This window comes from Ipomoea triloba, chromosome 14 (assembly GCF_003576645.1).
Source record: "Ipomoea triloba cultivar NCNSP0323 chromosome 14, ASM357664v1".
In the NCBI taxonomy this organism is placed as follows: domain Eukaryota; kingdom Viridiplantae; phylum Streptophyta; class Magnoliopsida; order Solanales; family Convolvulaceae; genus Ipomoea; species Ipomoea triloba.
The window spans coordinates 13,284,323-13,299,687 of NC_044929.1; the positions used below are offsets into that span (position 1 = coordinate 13,284,323).

A 15,365-nucleotide genomic window follows, 5' to 3' on the forward strand; every position below is an offset into this window, starting at 1 on the left:
AGTAAAACTATTTATATTTATTAGTTATTCATAGATTGACCAAACATAATACAAGTTAAAAAGGGAAATATACTTATTAATCAAATAAAAAAAATCAATAGTGTTACATAAAGAAATGAATATTTAGAGAGAGATGAGATTTAAGAGAAAAATTATAACACCGATCTTCAAGATACGCATCACTACCATAAATTATAATTCAAAAATTATTTTTATTATTTTCCACAGATTAAATAAATATTTTAATTTATACATTAAATAAATAAAAAATTTACTACTAAAATTTCGTCTTTAAGAACGTTTTATCAGGATTCCGTAATCAAAGTTTGCGTATACAATGTAAAATGTAGGGTTAAAGCATTGGTCAATTTTTATTGTGGTGGACTATACTATCAAATAATGCATATTCAATACATAAATAATGTACTTTTAGTATATTAAAAATGTACATTATATTCAAGAAAAATGTATATTATTTGAGTACTGAAAATATATTATATATTTTGTATAATGTACATTTAATACACAAATAATATATTTTTAATATATTAAAAATACATTTTGTTTATGATTCACACACTAATGGGCCACATTGAGATTCCGTTTGAAAGTTCTGATTAAATAATTAAAAATATGCCACGCACTTGATCACATCACATTCATTTAGATTGGAGAATTTGATTTAATTATATATATTGATTTCAAATGATGTATACTTGACTTGTTGGCACTCCAAAATATTACTACGTAATAGATTTGCAATATTTTATTATTGATGTGATGGTATATGTGACATTGTGATGGCTACGCTATTCCCTTTACATAATCTAAGGGCTTTAAAGTGTAGGGGCAAACATGTCCATGACCAAATTCATCACAACTAGTGTGTCTTCATCATAAAAAAAAAGGGTTTAAGTAATGTGATATTGATGAAAAGAAAAATATTGGCTTCCTTTACTAAAACCATTACATAATTAATATTTATTAAATGATGTGACATTATATTACATAATTACTATTTTTTACTTGATGTATCATTAATAAAAGTTTTCTTATGAATATTTGTAAGTTGACCAATTTCATACTTAATTAATTTTAATTTCATTTTATTTCTTAAATTTATAGGTTTTAGTTCACTTTTAGTCTTTTTTTTTTTTTTTTAGAACGCACATTTCTCTTTGGTCTTAGTATTATTATGACATTATTATTATTTTCATCCGTCAACACCAGGTGATTATTGTGGTAGTTATATTTGCCATTGTGGTTGTAAATTGCATAATAGACATTTTAGTGTGGCATTACTATTTTTGTCATCCGGTGGCACTCAATGGGTGGCATTACTAGTCCACAACTTTAATCCTCAAATTTAGTAATTTCATATAGTTATCCAATACAGGCCGTTTGGTTAAAGGGAGGGAATTAAGTGGAAAATAAAATTGTAATTTCATGGGAGATAAATAATGTGGGAATAAAGTGGTAATTTAAATTATAGTATTTGGTTTGCAGGAATAGAATTAGTGGATTTTCAATTCCAATGTTTGTTATACATGGAAATTGAAAGGGAATAAGTAGTATAAAGTCCAAACTGCTCATACTTATTATATATTATTGTTGTTGTTGTTGTTATTATTGTTATTATTATAAATCCTAAATGACTAAATTCAAAATTTTCTTTTGAAAATTTATGTAACACGCTTTAAATAAACTCTAGAATTGCATAACAAAAGTAATAAAATGGATAATGGAGTTTTGAGAAGGCACATTTGATTGAGGTTGGCCTATTGATTGACGTTCTGTGCTGAGAGTAGAAGAAGAAGACACACTATAATCGAAAGAGAAAGTCAAACATCAATTTTAGGTCAAAATAAAGAGGGGTAATTTTGTGGGAAGAAATCACATATCATTAAATCCACCATCTCGCGTCGTTTGATGAACTGGGAAGGCGGGCACTCCACCAGATCGACGATTGCTTGGTCAAAGTAAATCCTATTCACACAAAAACTATTAACGGAAAACTAAAACTATTAACGGAAAAAGTTTATGTGCTATTTAAGGGATCAAAATAATACGGAGTATAAAAGACGGCAAAGTAGAAAAATAAAAAAAAATTATTAAAATCAAAATAATCTGAACCATTCATTTCATCAAATAATTGTACGGCCAGTTTTTAAGTTTCGGTTATAGGTCTAACTTTATTGGCTCTTATTAGTATAGCAGATATTATATTATACAATTCAGACTAACTTATGACATATGCTTAGTGCTTACCCGTTGAGTTAGTGGCAGAATTTGAATGTCGTTGCATTTAGTGAAAGACTTGAAGTCAATAGTTTGAGTGATGACATGCAAGTTTTGTTTTTAATGTGTTTAGTGTGAATGGATAGGAAAAAAGATTCTCGGAATGTCGTTCTCTAAGGATGACAACTTGTACGTGTTGATATGCGGCGAGTTAAAGGATCAATCCAAGCTTGTCATACACAAGATTCACAAAAAGAATAGGGCACATGGTTCAAAAGTAAAGAGAGCAAAGTATTAACACAATTGAAGAATCAAATTGTAAAAGAACGGGAGTAGAATTGTTCATTTATTGCTATATGCTTCTAGTGTCTAAGGTAGAATTTGTGGATAGCAATTATTGGACTTCAAGAATGTTGTCACCATTTTAGGTCATAACGGCCTATCATAGGTCAAGGAAGCACCCAAGTGACAACATTTCCTATGAGACAATTTATCAAACACCTTATCTACACCTCATTCCGGACTATGTCCTCTCGGATCAAAGGCGGGAAAAACAAAGTGAAAATGAGGCTACAACATCCTAGCAATCTCTTGCCTAGGATGAATGATCCTAGATCATCTATAGAGTTGTGCCTAAATCACAAGACACAATACATGTTTCCACTTCCAACATGAAGATACACAATAATCACAATTCACAAATCCTAATCAACAATTCAATTCCACACTAGCATATTGCAATGAATTTACAATTCAATCCCTAATATTGTCTAGCCACTCATGATAGCAAATTGAACACAAATTGAATTGAAGCAAAACATGAAATTGAAATGAGAAAATGAAAGATTACCACACTCCAATCCAAAATGGCAAAATTGAATCCAATCTACAAATGTAATCCAAAAGCTTCAAGGTTTGGGAGTGTTTTCAAGACTCCTTCAACCTAGATTCTTCTTCAATGTAAAGTGTTCATGAGTAGGCTAGAGAGCTACAAGTGAAATCTAAAAGATACACAAATGATCCAACCCCCTAAAACTCTAATTTTCTCCTATTTATATCAAGTTTTCTCTGGCATAATCAAAGAAGTATCTTGTCTCCATCGTCATGACCGTGCCACGATTGTGACCAGGTCACTTAAGGTGCCCAGGTTCTGGCCACGATCGTGAGCCGGTTGTGGTCAGGTCTGAATCTCGCTCACGACCCCGGCCTGCCACGATCGTGGGTGGGATTCTGCAGCATTCCTTCACTTGCACTCTTCCTTGGGAATTGGTTCATCCAATTCAAACCCATATGCCATCCTTTAAGCTCAGTAATTGATCGTGTAGCAAAAATGAGTGATGATGAGTGTACGTGTGTGAAATGTCGTTTCGCTGAGGATTGGGGTTATGACATACAAATGCAATCACAAAACTAGGCACTAGCATAAGGAGATAAACAAGAAGTTAAGAAAACGACAACAAGGTGGAACAAACACATATGAACAATAGATAAATACAAAATAAAGAAATAGGACTCAAGTTAGGGGCATTACCATCTAGATGTTTCAACAACCAACGGGGTTAGGGAGAACAAATAACAAAGGAATCAAGCGAGAATGCACGTAGGAATCCTAGTCTAATAGTACTCACCCTAGGTTGGATTTACGAGCTTAAATATAAACAGAGCAGGAGCCACACAACCACTTACACGACCACCAACCCTTTAGAAATTATACTTTTCATTGTAAATCAGCCAAAAACACACGGCCGTGTCTTTTGACCTTCAAAACGTCATCTTCTGGATTTATGGTGTTCACAAAAGTTGTATCCCTTCGAGTTTTCTTTCCAATGGAGCAAGAATCATCTCATTTGGACATTCTTAGGATGAGATATGGTCAAAATACCGAACAGTGGCAGGTTTGGACGAAGTCTGTAAGTTTGGACGATTTTGACCCCTTTGGCTTCCATTTTAAGTTTTAATGTCTTCATAAGAGTTGTATCCCTTTGAGTCTTCTTTCTAATGGCACAAGAATTACTCAATTTGAATATTTCTAGGCCGAGATATCGTCCAAATACCGAACAGTGACCAATCTATGCGAGAATTTAAGCTTTTTGGCACTTGTTCCACTTTTCCCTTGGTTTGTCCATATGATCAAAACCATTGAAAGTACCACTCTTAGGCTCACTTGGAAGTTTTTTATCCATTCTCTTAGCTTCTCCTTGACTCCCATGGACTCCAAATGCATCCAAAATGTTCATTTTGACTCTAGTTCCTTCCAAAATGCATGAAAATATATATTCATCTTTGCTTCCAAATCCAAACTCCTTACAAAATAACACAATTTAGTCCTAATCTCATTAAATTTGGAATGATCAATAAGCCAAATGTCTTAGTGAAAAGGGAAAAATATAAACAAATAAGCACTTATCAGTAATCCCTCAAAACACCAAAGTATACACATGATAGGACTTTGCCATACATTAGCACATTTCAAAGCATTTTACTCATAAATACCCAACAAAGGACTCCACATAAGTATAAAACTACTCCAAAATGACCCTTAAAAGTAAGCATATGTGGCACTTATCAAGTGACATAGACGAGAATTTCTTGCATGTGTTTGTTATCATGTTTGTATGAACCGTTAGTCGAGTATAATACTCATACACATTTTTTTACTTGTACTATACCTAGTTATTGAATACATATTTTGCTTTGTGAATTTCTATCCTTGTTTCCTTACAACATTCCTATTTGCTAAATTATGATCCGTGCATTTAAGATGATCAAATGTTAAAATAAATAAACATGAAAATTGTGATGATATTTTTATAATTGCGATTGTGTATTTAAAAATATTTGACAATGCATTTAAAAATGCTTTAAGTACACGAAAGACACTACTTGATTCTCATCTCTTTCCTCCATGTTATCAACACTACTACATCCACTATCATCATCAATTTTTGAACCAATAAAGTCTTGAACATCACTCCACATTTCACGATGACTCTCTTCCTCGTCTCGCCATAGCTAAACATAACTAATTTTGTCCAGGCAAGTGGGGTAGACGGAGACGGTGTGGTTGAGATTGGGGCCGTAGGCGGTAGGGCCGTGCTGTGGAAAATGGCCAACAACATAGGGCCTCAATTTTTAGAGGGTCCAATAATTATTTTTTACCTAGCTACTTAAGAAAAAAATCTGCAATTAATTGGGACCTAGTTAATTGAGCGTGACAAAATTGTTCTGTTTCCACAATGGCACATATGATGTCTCAAGCCTTGAATCTGTAGAGATAACTTGAAACTTGTACTATTTACCACCAATACGAAAATACCGCCTAAAAAATTGATTCTCCCCCCTTAACAGATCGTTCTACTTGCATTCCAAACGATAGCGGCAACCCAGCCAGCAGGTAGCCACTAGCCAAGTAGTTTCAAAATGTTTTTTTTAAAAATTTATTTTATATATTTTTCTACTTGTTTGGACTTTGGAGATGGTGGATTTTTATGGTTTGTTTTTTTTTGTGGTGTTGTTACTATGAAGTGCCAATTTGCCAAGACAATGAAGACATTAGGTTGTTTAAATCCCTTTTCACTTTAATTTTACATGCACGTTTGCTCCCTATTGGGATATTGTTGTTTGGTTTCAATTGTATATTTGCATATTATGGCTCCGACAAGATAATGATGATATCAGGTTTCTTCTTTATATTGAAAGTAATATATAAATAAAAATTATATATTTTAAGATATTGGTTTTAAAGATTGTGCTTATACTTTTAATAAGGGCCTCATTTATTTATAAAAACAGGACTACTAAAATTCAAAAATTTGTCCCGGTAGGCGGTCCATGGCGTGGGAAAGCAACACACATGGCATGGAAGGATTTTGGAGTGTTTAGCTACGAGAAAAATTGCAGAATAGACCTTTTAATTGCAGATATATGTACCAAACCAAAGCTTACTGAATTACAAAATCTTCCTTTACAGTGCATTTTGAAAAAACTTTCCAAATGTACTGTCAGTTATCCACGAATGCAATTTCAAGGGTTACAATACACTTTGAAGTTATAAAAATGTCACAACATTTTATCATATTTTTCTATCATTAAACTACTGGATGGACGGATCGATTTGTCCACACTTCTCACCGAGTTGTTCTCATTTGATCCTAATTATATATATAGATGACGATAGAAAATCATAGTCACTATCTGAGATTGTGTACCACGTAAACCTCATTTAGGTATAATAACATAAATTTATATATTTAAAATTATATTTAATACAAAAAGTCAAATTAAAATAATTGTTTTACAAAAGGTGAAAAAAAGGGAGTTAATTTAATTGATGAATAATATATGTAATAATTTTATTTATGAAAATATTTTATTTTTGGTCCTTTAGTTATATTCATATTATAGATTTAAATTAATCATTGAGTTTATACGTACTTAACCATCTTTAACTTCTAAGTTATGTGCGAAATGACAATTTAATTTCAATCTCTTGAGGACTATTTCCGTCACAATATGTCACTTAATAAAGTGATGAATAATTGAATTTAATTCTCTAGGGATTAAACTTATCACTTTAAGCATAATTCAGGGGTTAAAAAATGATACACATATAAGTCATAGACATATCACATTTAAGTATAAGACCAAAAATGTCAATTTATCCGTTTTATTACTGTAAACCTAAATGCCTATCTTGTATCGCAAATTATATCGTGGATTGCGCATCAAAACAACGTCGTTTTGATTAATGAAAACAGACAGATGAAACCACCTCCGTTCCGCGCCATTCACTTTCAGTTCATATACACTGCAGTTACATTTCAACACAACTGCAGTTACATTTTGATATAATTACAATTTCATTCGATAATATATAAACACAAATGTGAAACTGTTATTCAGTATCAGTTCATATACACTACAGTTAAATTTCGATATAACTACAGTTTCATACGATAATATAAAACACAAATGTGAAACTGTTATTCAATATCAGTTCATATACACTGCAATTACATTTCAACACAACTACAGTTACATTTCGATATAACTACAGTTTTATTCGATAATATAAAAATAAATTTAAGGCACTATATTTTGACATGACTTGTAGTATCAGTGACCACGGTCTCCAAACCACGGTATACCATCAGTCTTTATAAGTAGGAAGGTCCTTTTCGAACATCAAATCGACTAGGAAAAAAATTACATGCGCGCACATATATATACTCCTTAGTGCGTCAAATAATTAAAGAAAAACAAAAACTTAAAATAGAAACTCTCTTTTTTTTTTCTTTTTTTTTTTAAAGAAGAATATAAATGGTAATGTAAGGAAACTGTTTCTTACAATTTTTTTTTTTTAGGATGATGAGAGAAATTTGAAGTCACTATTTGAGGGCGTACAATGGGTAAATAATCTAATTTCTGACTTTGGTCGATAAAAGATCACAAGAAAGCAACTTTTTTTTTTTTTCTGACTCTCTTTGTTTCTTATTAAATCAAACCAACTTCAATAGGATTGTCCATACGCTTACATTTTTAGAGTATGTTTATTTATTTACCAAATAGGAAATGAGTAAAATAAGAGTAGTAATCTTTTAAAACTTATCACCACTTTTGGGTTGTGAAGCCGTGAAGGTTGTCAATAGTCATGTTAGGTGAGATTTTTGTCATTGGAATATCTCTAATTTTTAACCATAAAAATGATTTGTAAATCTTTTACTAAAGAAAACTAAATGCAACAGTAATAACAAAAAAAATTATTATTAAAGTACGTGAATGTTTCTTACGGACTTAATTAATATTTATTGACAGTACAATAGAAAATATTTACACCACACATAAGCATACGCTTTACTTTATATTTTAAAAAAAAATTGTCAAATAGACTTAAGGGGCGTTTGGTTCACGGAATGTTAGATTACCTTAAAGAATGTTAGATTGCTGGAAATACTAGATAACTTGGAATGTTAGATTCCTGTGTTTGGTTTAAAACTGAAGAATAAATAAGACAACGAAAACATGCTAAATTGATTAAAATGCTAAAAGCCCAATATTACTAATAATATAAGGGAATGTGAAATTACCTAAGAAATTGGTGGTATCTCACATTCCCTTCCAATAGCTAAAAATTTCATTTGAATGTTATGTTACATTCCCTAGGAAAATTACATAACTTGAACCAAACCTGGAATTTTATATTTCCAAGCGAATATAACCTTAGTTATCTTATATAACTTAAAAGTTTACGTTAAAAAAATTAATTAGATCTTTAAACTTTTAAAATGTGCAATTAAACCTATCAGTATTTTATTTTGATACATTGAAATCCAAAATCGGTTAGCTAGTGACCTGTAATGGAAGGTTACTAGGGTTCTAGCAACACTAGCTCCGGCCACTCCAACGAGGTTATAGGGATTAACATCGTTAATTGTTTGCGATTCGTCAGAGTTAGTCCCTAGAACCTCATTGGAGGGTCGCCAGAATCCTAATAACATGCTATTACAGGTCATTAATTGATTTTTAGACTTCAACGCATCAAAATAATATGTTAATGTGTTTAATTGCACATTTTAAAAATTTAAGAGCCTAATTGACTTTTAGAATAAAATTTAATGACTTTTTTATTTATTTATTTTTTATTTTAAAGACACAACTCTTCGTAGAAGATTACGACTTGGATAAGAAATTAAGGATCACTAACTAAAGAAGAAATAAGCATCCGTATAATCAATTTCTTTTTCTTTGTACAAACAAATACAATATAAGGAAATTGTTACTCTTACATTTTAATTTTTTTTAGGATGATGATAGAAATTCAAAGTCACTATTAAAGGGCGTACAATGAGTAAATCTATTTTGTGACTCTGGTCGACAAAAGATCACAAGGAATTAACATTGGTTGTTCATAGTTGACTAGTTCAAATTAGGCCTGCAAATGAGCGGAGCTCTAGCCAGCTCGAGCTCAATTATTTTAGGCTTGTAGCTCGTCGACCCGCTCGTGAGACATAAATAAATAAATAAATAAATAAATAAATAAATAAATATATATATATATATATATATATATATATATATATATATATATATAATATAATTGTATATTATATATACTTAAATTCGAGTAGATCTTTAGCTCGAGCTCGAATAACCGAGCCAAACGAGCTGCTCGAAGAATTGCCGAGTCGAGCTCGAGCATCATTTTTCGAGCTCAAGCTCAAGCTCGACTCTGCTCATTTCTATCCCTAACTCAAATTAAGAAGGCTAATAAACTACTCTTAATTAAAATTATTTGTAACTTTGTAATTACTAAATCAAACCAATTTTGATAGGGTTGTCCATACTCTTACATTTTTAGAGCATGTTTATTGATTTACCAAATAGGAATTGAGTAAAATAAGAATAGTAATCTTTTAAAACTCATCACCACTTTGGGTTGTGAAGTTTTTGTCATTGTAACTCTAATATATTAACCATAAAAATGATTTGTAAATCTTTTAATTTACTAAAGAAATCTAAATGCAACAGTAATAATAATAAAAAATAATTTTAAAGTAAGTGAATGTTTCTTACGGGCTTGATTAATACTCGCGTATTTATTAACAGTACAGTAGAAAATATTTATACAATTATACAAATCATAAGTGCGCGTTTTACTTTATATTTTTTAAAAATGAAAAAAGGTAAAATAGACCCTTAAACGTTACTCAATAAATTAATGAGGACCTTAAACTTTTAAAATGTGCAATTAAACCTACAACATGATATTTTGATACATTGAAGTCTTAAAACCGGTTAATGACCTGTAATAGAAGGTTACTAGGGTTCTGACGACACTTCGGCCAATTCCAACGTGGTTACGGGGATTAACATCTTCAGCTGTTTGTCAGTCGTCAGTTTTAGTTCCAGAAACCTCATTGGGATTGGCTTGAGAATCGCCAGAGTTGGTGGAAGTGTTCCAGAATCTTAGTGACTTGCTATTACATGTCACAAATCGATTTTTAAATTTAAATGCATCAAAATTACATATTATAGATTTAATTGCACATTCTAAAAGTTTAAGACTCTAATTAACTTTTCGAATAAAATTTAAGGCTTTTTTTTTTCTTGTTTTAATAAAAGATACCACAACTCTTCGTAGAAGATTACGACTTGGATAAGAAATTAAGGATGACTAACTAAAGAAGAAATAAACATCCGTATAATCAATTTCTTTTTCTTTGTACAAACAAATACAATATAATGGGTGTCTCTCCATTCACCCTCTAATGTCTACACTACAAGTCATAATTTATGACCAGATATACACCAACACCAAATTTTCAATCTTTTTCTATGAATTTATTTTTTGTACTTCTTCTTCCTCTTTTCCTTGAGCCAATAACCAACTATTATGGACTTAATTAAACAAAGTGAACACAATAATCCACCTAACCAAATCTTTTGTACAATTAACACATACCTTTATCCAAACACTATTGTCGTTTAATCTTTAATTTCTACCTCTCCATGTCCGAAGAAGCAAAAAACTTGCCCATTTCAAGAAACCTCTTTGACTCGGCTTTGTCTCTCTTCTGCGCCTCAACATCTTCAATCTCTATTGTAGTTTCGTCCTCTTGGTCGTCCAGTTTGGTGCCCAGAGACTGGTACTCCACTTTTTCTTGGTAAACCTTGAGGAGCGCCAAGTAAGCGGCGACGGCGAAAACGGCGACGGCGATTACGTACCAGCTGAACTGAATATTGACGAGCGATTTGGCGCGTTCGAGATCCTCGGGGCCGTGGCAGCGAACCACCTGGTGCCCTTCCTCGGAGTTGATGAAGCAGCCTTTGGGGATGAGCTCCGGGGTCCAGAGCATGAAGCCCATGGCGATAAACCACGCGCCTTGGAGGAGAATACTGGCGGACCTGATAAAGCCGGTGAGGAAGCTGTGGGGGAAAGGGATGTTTAAAAGGGTTGTGGATAAGGAGACGGAGATGACGGTTTGGAGGAGCCAGTGGTATTGGCCTTCGACGCCCATGTGGTCGGCGGAGTGGAGGTGGAAGAGGAGGAGCTGCTGGGCGAAAGCCAGGGCGGCGAGGAATTGGGTCAGCCCGTATTTGGCCGGCGCCGAGGATTTGTCGAGGACGATCGAGAAAACCGCGTAGATTAGGAAGGTGAGGGAGATGTTTGAGTGCTCGAAGTTGTGGAGATGGTTGGAGGGTATAGTCCCGTCTGGGGCTAAAGGCTGGTGCCTTTCCGGGCCTATGAAAAGCTCCATGGATATAGAGGCTAAACACCCGCCCATAATCAAGAAAAGCTCCAAGTACTTGATTCTTGGAGTAGGGAACCATGGGAGAGAAATGTAATCTGTTGGGTGTAGAGCTAGAGCATGAAGCCTTATGTGGTTCAATAGATGCCATAACCCAATCACAAAGAACCCAAAACCAGGTGCCACATGCCCCACCAATGTACCCATATCTTATATTATATATATTATGGAAGTTGTGTGTGTAGAGAGAGAGAGAGGGGGAAAATTGAGGCTGGGGTGGTGAGATGGAAAAGGGAAGAGAGAGAGAAGGGGGTTTATATACTGCAGATTCAGTGTTTGAAAGAGAATTTTTTTGTTGATCGTCTAAGGCTCCAGAGGCTTCTATGAGGGAGTTGAAAGTTTGAATATTTTGGGAAACTTTAAGCTTGAGAGGCCTTTCATGTTTGGATGGCCGAATTTTGGTGAAAGTGGATTATGTAACACGTGATTGGGATTGTAAACCACTATTTACGTTAGTCATAGAAAGTAATCTATGACATATTGAATGAATTTAAATAATAATATAATTATTAGTTCAACACTTTCACAATACTCAATAAATTCATTAATATTTATGCAAAAATATATGTCCAATATTAATACAAAATATTAAAATTTATATATTAAAAATTATACTAAAAGTACTATTAAATAAAAAATTAAATTTAAAAATAAGTAAAATTACTAAAAAAATAAATTAATTAAAGAATAAATAATTGATTTGACTAATGAATAATAAGTAAGAAAAATAAAATGTGACATCAGGATTACAATTTTAGAATATTATACTTTAAGAAGACTTTGTTCAAGTGATCATAAAAATTATAAGATCAAAACTCTTGATTATGAGTTTGAACTTATCCAAAAAAAAAAAAACAAAAAAAAAGACTAGTGTTGTCCTTTTTGACGATGCTAACAAATAATATATACTTTTTTTTTTTTTGTGGGGCGTTTCTAACTTCTAATAATATGTTTAGTGTGATAAAACATTTAATGTAAGGTTTTGAAATTATTGAAATAACCGATGTTAAATGCAATCGAGCATCTAGTGTCAGTTTTAACTGTTATTCGTTCATTAAGGTCGATGTTTGATGATTAAGTGAAAGACTAATGAATATACACAAAATACTAAATTTTAAATTTTGTAAATAATTATTATTATATATATAAAAAATACTGTTGTCCCGTTTTATTATGTTTATAATAGGAGATACGATGATGTCTCTCCTTCTTTTATTTTTGTTGGAGTGTTGGTGGCTTGGAGAGGAAGGTTATTGGGTTCAATTTCAAAACAGTTGACCAGAAACAGTTCTTTATCTTTATGAGGTGGCATGCAAGGGCAGCAAGGAGTTAATTAGCTATGAGGTGAGGTGGCCTTTTCGCTTTCTAGATGAACAGATGACTAATTTCCAATATAATGAACACTATCATGTTCAAAACAACCCTATTTGTACATCTTACTAGTCTGTTTCCACGTTTCTTCCTTTGCTGTCTTTCTTCCAACTGCTTCCCTGTTTGTATCTTAACTTTAATTTGAAAGCAACATTCCATGGAAAAGATTAACACGCTAAAGTATTTCAGGTTCAGAAATTTAAGTAAACCTTGCCTTTTCTGAAATTTTTTTACCCTAAGATCTTCGCACGCACTGAAACTACCCAAAATTTCATAATAACGGGAATAACATTTTCTCCATCTTCAAATAGTTGTTTGGTTCATTATAGGCAAAAGTTTAGTAATAATGGAATATATATATATATATATATATATATATATATATACACACACAATTATGTTCTGGTGAGAACATATCTTATTGTGTGAACTTAAGAACCTGTGCACAGTACCCTTGATTTGCATCATCCAAAGACTCGAAACATGCATAAAAAAAGTCAATCCAGGAAGCAGTGCACAACGTGTGTGCATTGTATTTACAGTGCACTAGGTGTGTGCATTGTGTTATAAATGACATGCAACGTCCACTAATATATATATAAGAAAATCTTTGAAAAGAAATAATATAATAATTAAGCAGAATAGTAGTTGTCAGTGTATTGTCAAAGAGCGTTGAGTACAAGAATTAGAATGTATCCCCTTGCTATTACAATAATGAATGCATTGGCTCTAGCAATGTTCCACCTGCTTTGCACCTGGTTGACTAAGAGCGCCGGGTCGGATGTGCTCGCTATCTTTTTTTTTTTTTTTTTCGGTTCGTTGGATTATGTTTTTGATTAGATATATTGATAAATTTGTGATTTTTGGGGGTGTATCGTAGGTCGTTGAGTTGTGCAATGGAGGGCTAGGTGTGGTGCATCGTAGGAGACGTTTGTGCACTCCCAGTGTAAAAGTTGTGCATTGCTAGTATCAAAGATATGTATTTTGTGGGGAGGTGTTGTGCATATTCTATGTTAGTATGGTGGTAGTCAATTTTGTGGGATTTAGGACTTACGTTTTATGGTTAAGGTTTAGGTGTTTAAGGTGTGCACATACAAAATATTGTACACCATTGTTCACTCCTGATGAGTAAAATGGTGATAGAGAAAAGATGGTTTAAAATGTCGTTCCGCTGAGGATTGAGACTATGGCACGTATTTGTGTGAGTTATGGAGTTCACTAGAACCCAAGTGAATGATGATTAAGTATGGAAAATAATAGGAATGCAAATTAAATGAGGGAGAAACTATATATGAGAAAAGAATGGGTCAGATTAGGGGTAATACCATCTTGATGCTCTAACAAACTCAGAATTAAGGGAAAGACAATTAACCAAGGAATTATTGGCAATGCACTCAAGAATTCAAGTTAGCTACTTTCGTAATCAATAACAAGAATTAGGCTAAGATTTCCGCACTTTCCTGATGCATCAATCATAACCTTAAACACCAAAGCATTATAAGCCCCCAAATTACCCCTATTCTAATAGTAGGAAAAATTGGGTTGAAATTGGTAAGGCTTGAGTCTTTCACCCAACTTTCTTTGTGATGAAATTCTCTCCAAAACAAATCAATAAAAGCTGCGCATCAATTATCAATAAGAAGAATTTATAATCCAATTCAAACATAAAAACTCTAGATTAATAAATTATCCCCTTTATGCAATAATCATAAACTTAGCATCAAGAATAGCAATAGAACCCTAATTCAAACCCAAAAGCTAACTACTCATGCATCATAAAAGTAAACAAAGCAAAACAATAATAAATAACCATAAACATTGCAAGAAATCTGAAAAGAAAGTAAATAAAGGAAGAAGAGAACTTTACTAGTAATGAAGAACAAATCCAATTCCAATCCGAGATTCCAAGCTTGAAATTAAATAATCTAATGTATAAAACTAATCTAAACTATGTTAGAGAAATCTAAAGAGAAGAAGAAAAATAAACTAAAACTAACTAGGGTTGGGGACCAAGTCAGGAAACCTCTTAAATTGTAGAAAATATGCAGAATATATAGCAGACAACTTCCAAAATCGATTCTTGTTTCCTTTCCTTCCAAAATTGATCCAAAACTTCCAAAATTCTTTCTTTGTTGCTCCTTGTGGATAATTCAACCATTGGGACAATATAACACACAAACAATTCTCAAATTCACTAGGATATATAAAGAAAATAAGCATCAAAACAACTAAAATAAGGGGTGAATTATTGTACAAAATAGTAGATATCAACTTCCCCACACTAGAACTTTTGCTTGTCCTCAAGCAATAACCAAGGACAATCCACCTTCCAAGCAATGAAACTGATCACACTTCCTCCTTGCACAACCAAGCAAACCACCAACCAAATCATGACAACCTAACTTGCTTCAAGAATCATCTTAGAATCACAAATGAGTTCCCCTCTCA

At 32.7% G+C, this 15,365-nt stretch overlaps 1 protein-coding gene across 1 annotated transcript; it reads right to left on the reverse strand.

The window, feature by feature from the left end:
• Positions 1-10,416: 10,416 nt before the first annotated feature.
• On the reverse strand, positions 10,417-11,885 carry LOC116004400 (transmembrane protein 45A-like). The gene has a single exon (XM_031244437.1). It carries the CDS (start codon positions 11,691-11,693, stop codon positions 10,737-10,739), a length of 957 nt encoding a protein of 318 aa, XP_031100297.1. The 5' UTR covers positions 11,694-11,885; the 3' UTR covers positions 10,417-10,736.
• Between the last annotated feature and the right edge of the window lie 3,480 nt (positions 11,886-15,365).

Coding starts and splice junctions, on each gene's coding strand:
- LOC116004400 (XM_031244437.1), bottom strand. CDS start 11,693: ATGGGTACATTGGTGGGGCATGTGGCACCTGGTTTTGGGTTCTTTGTG.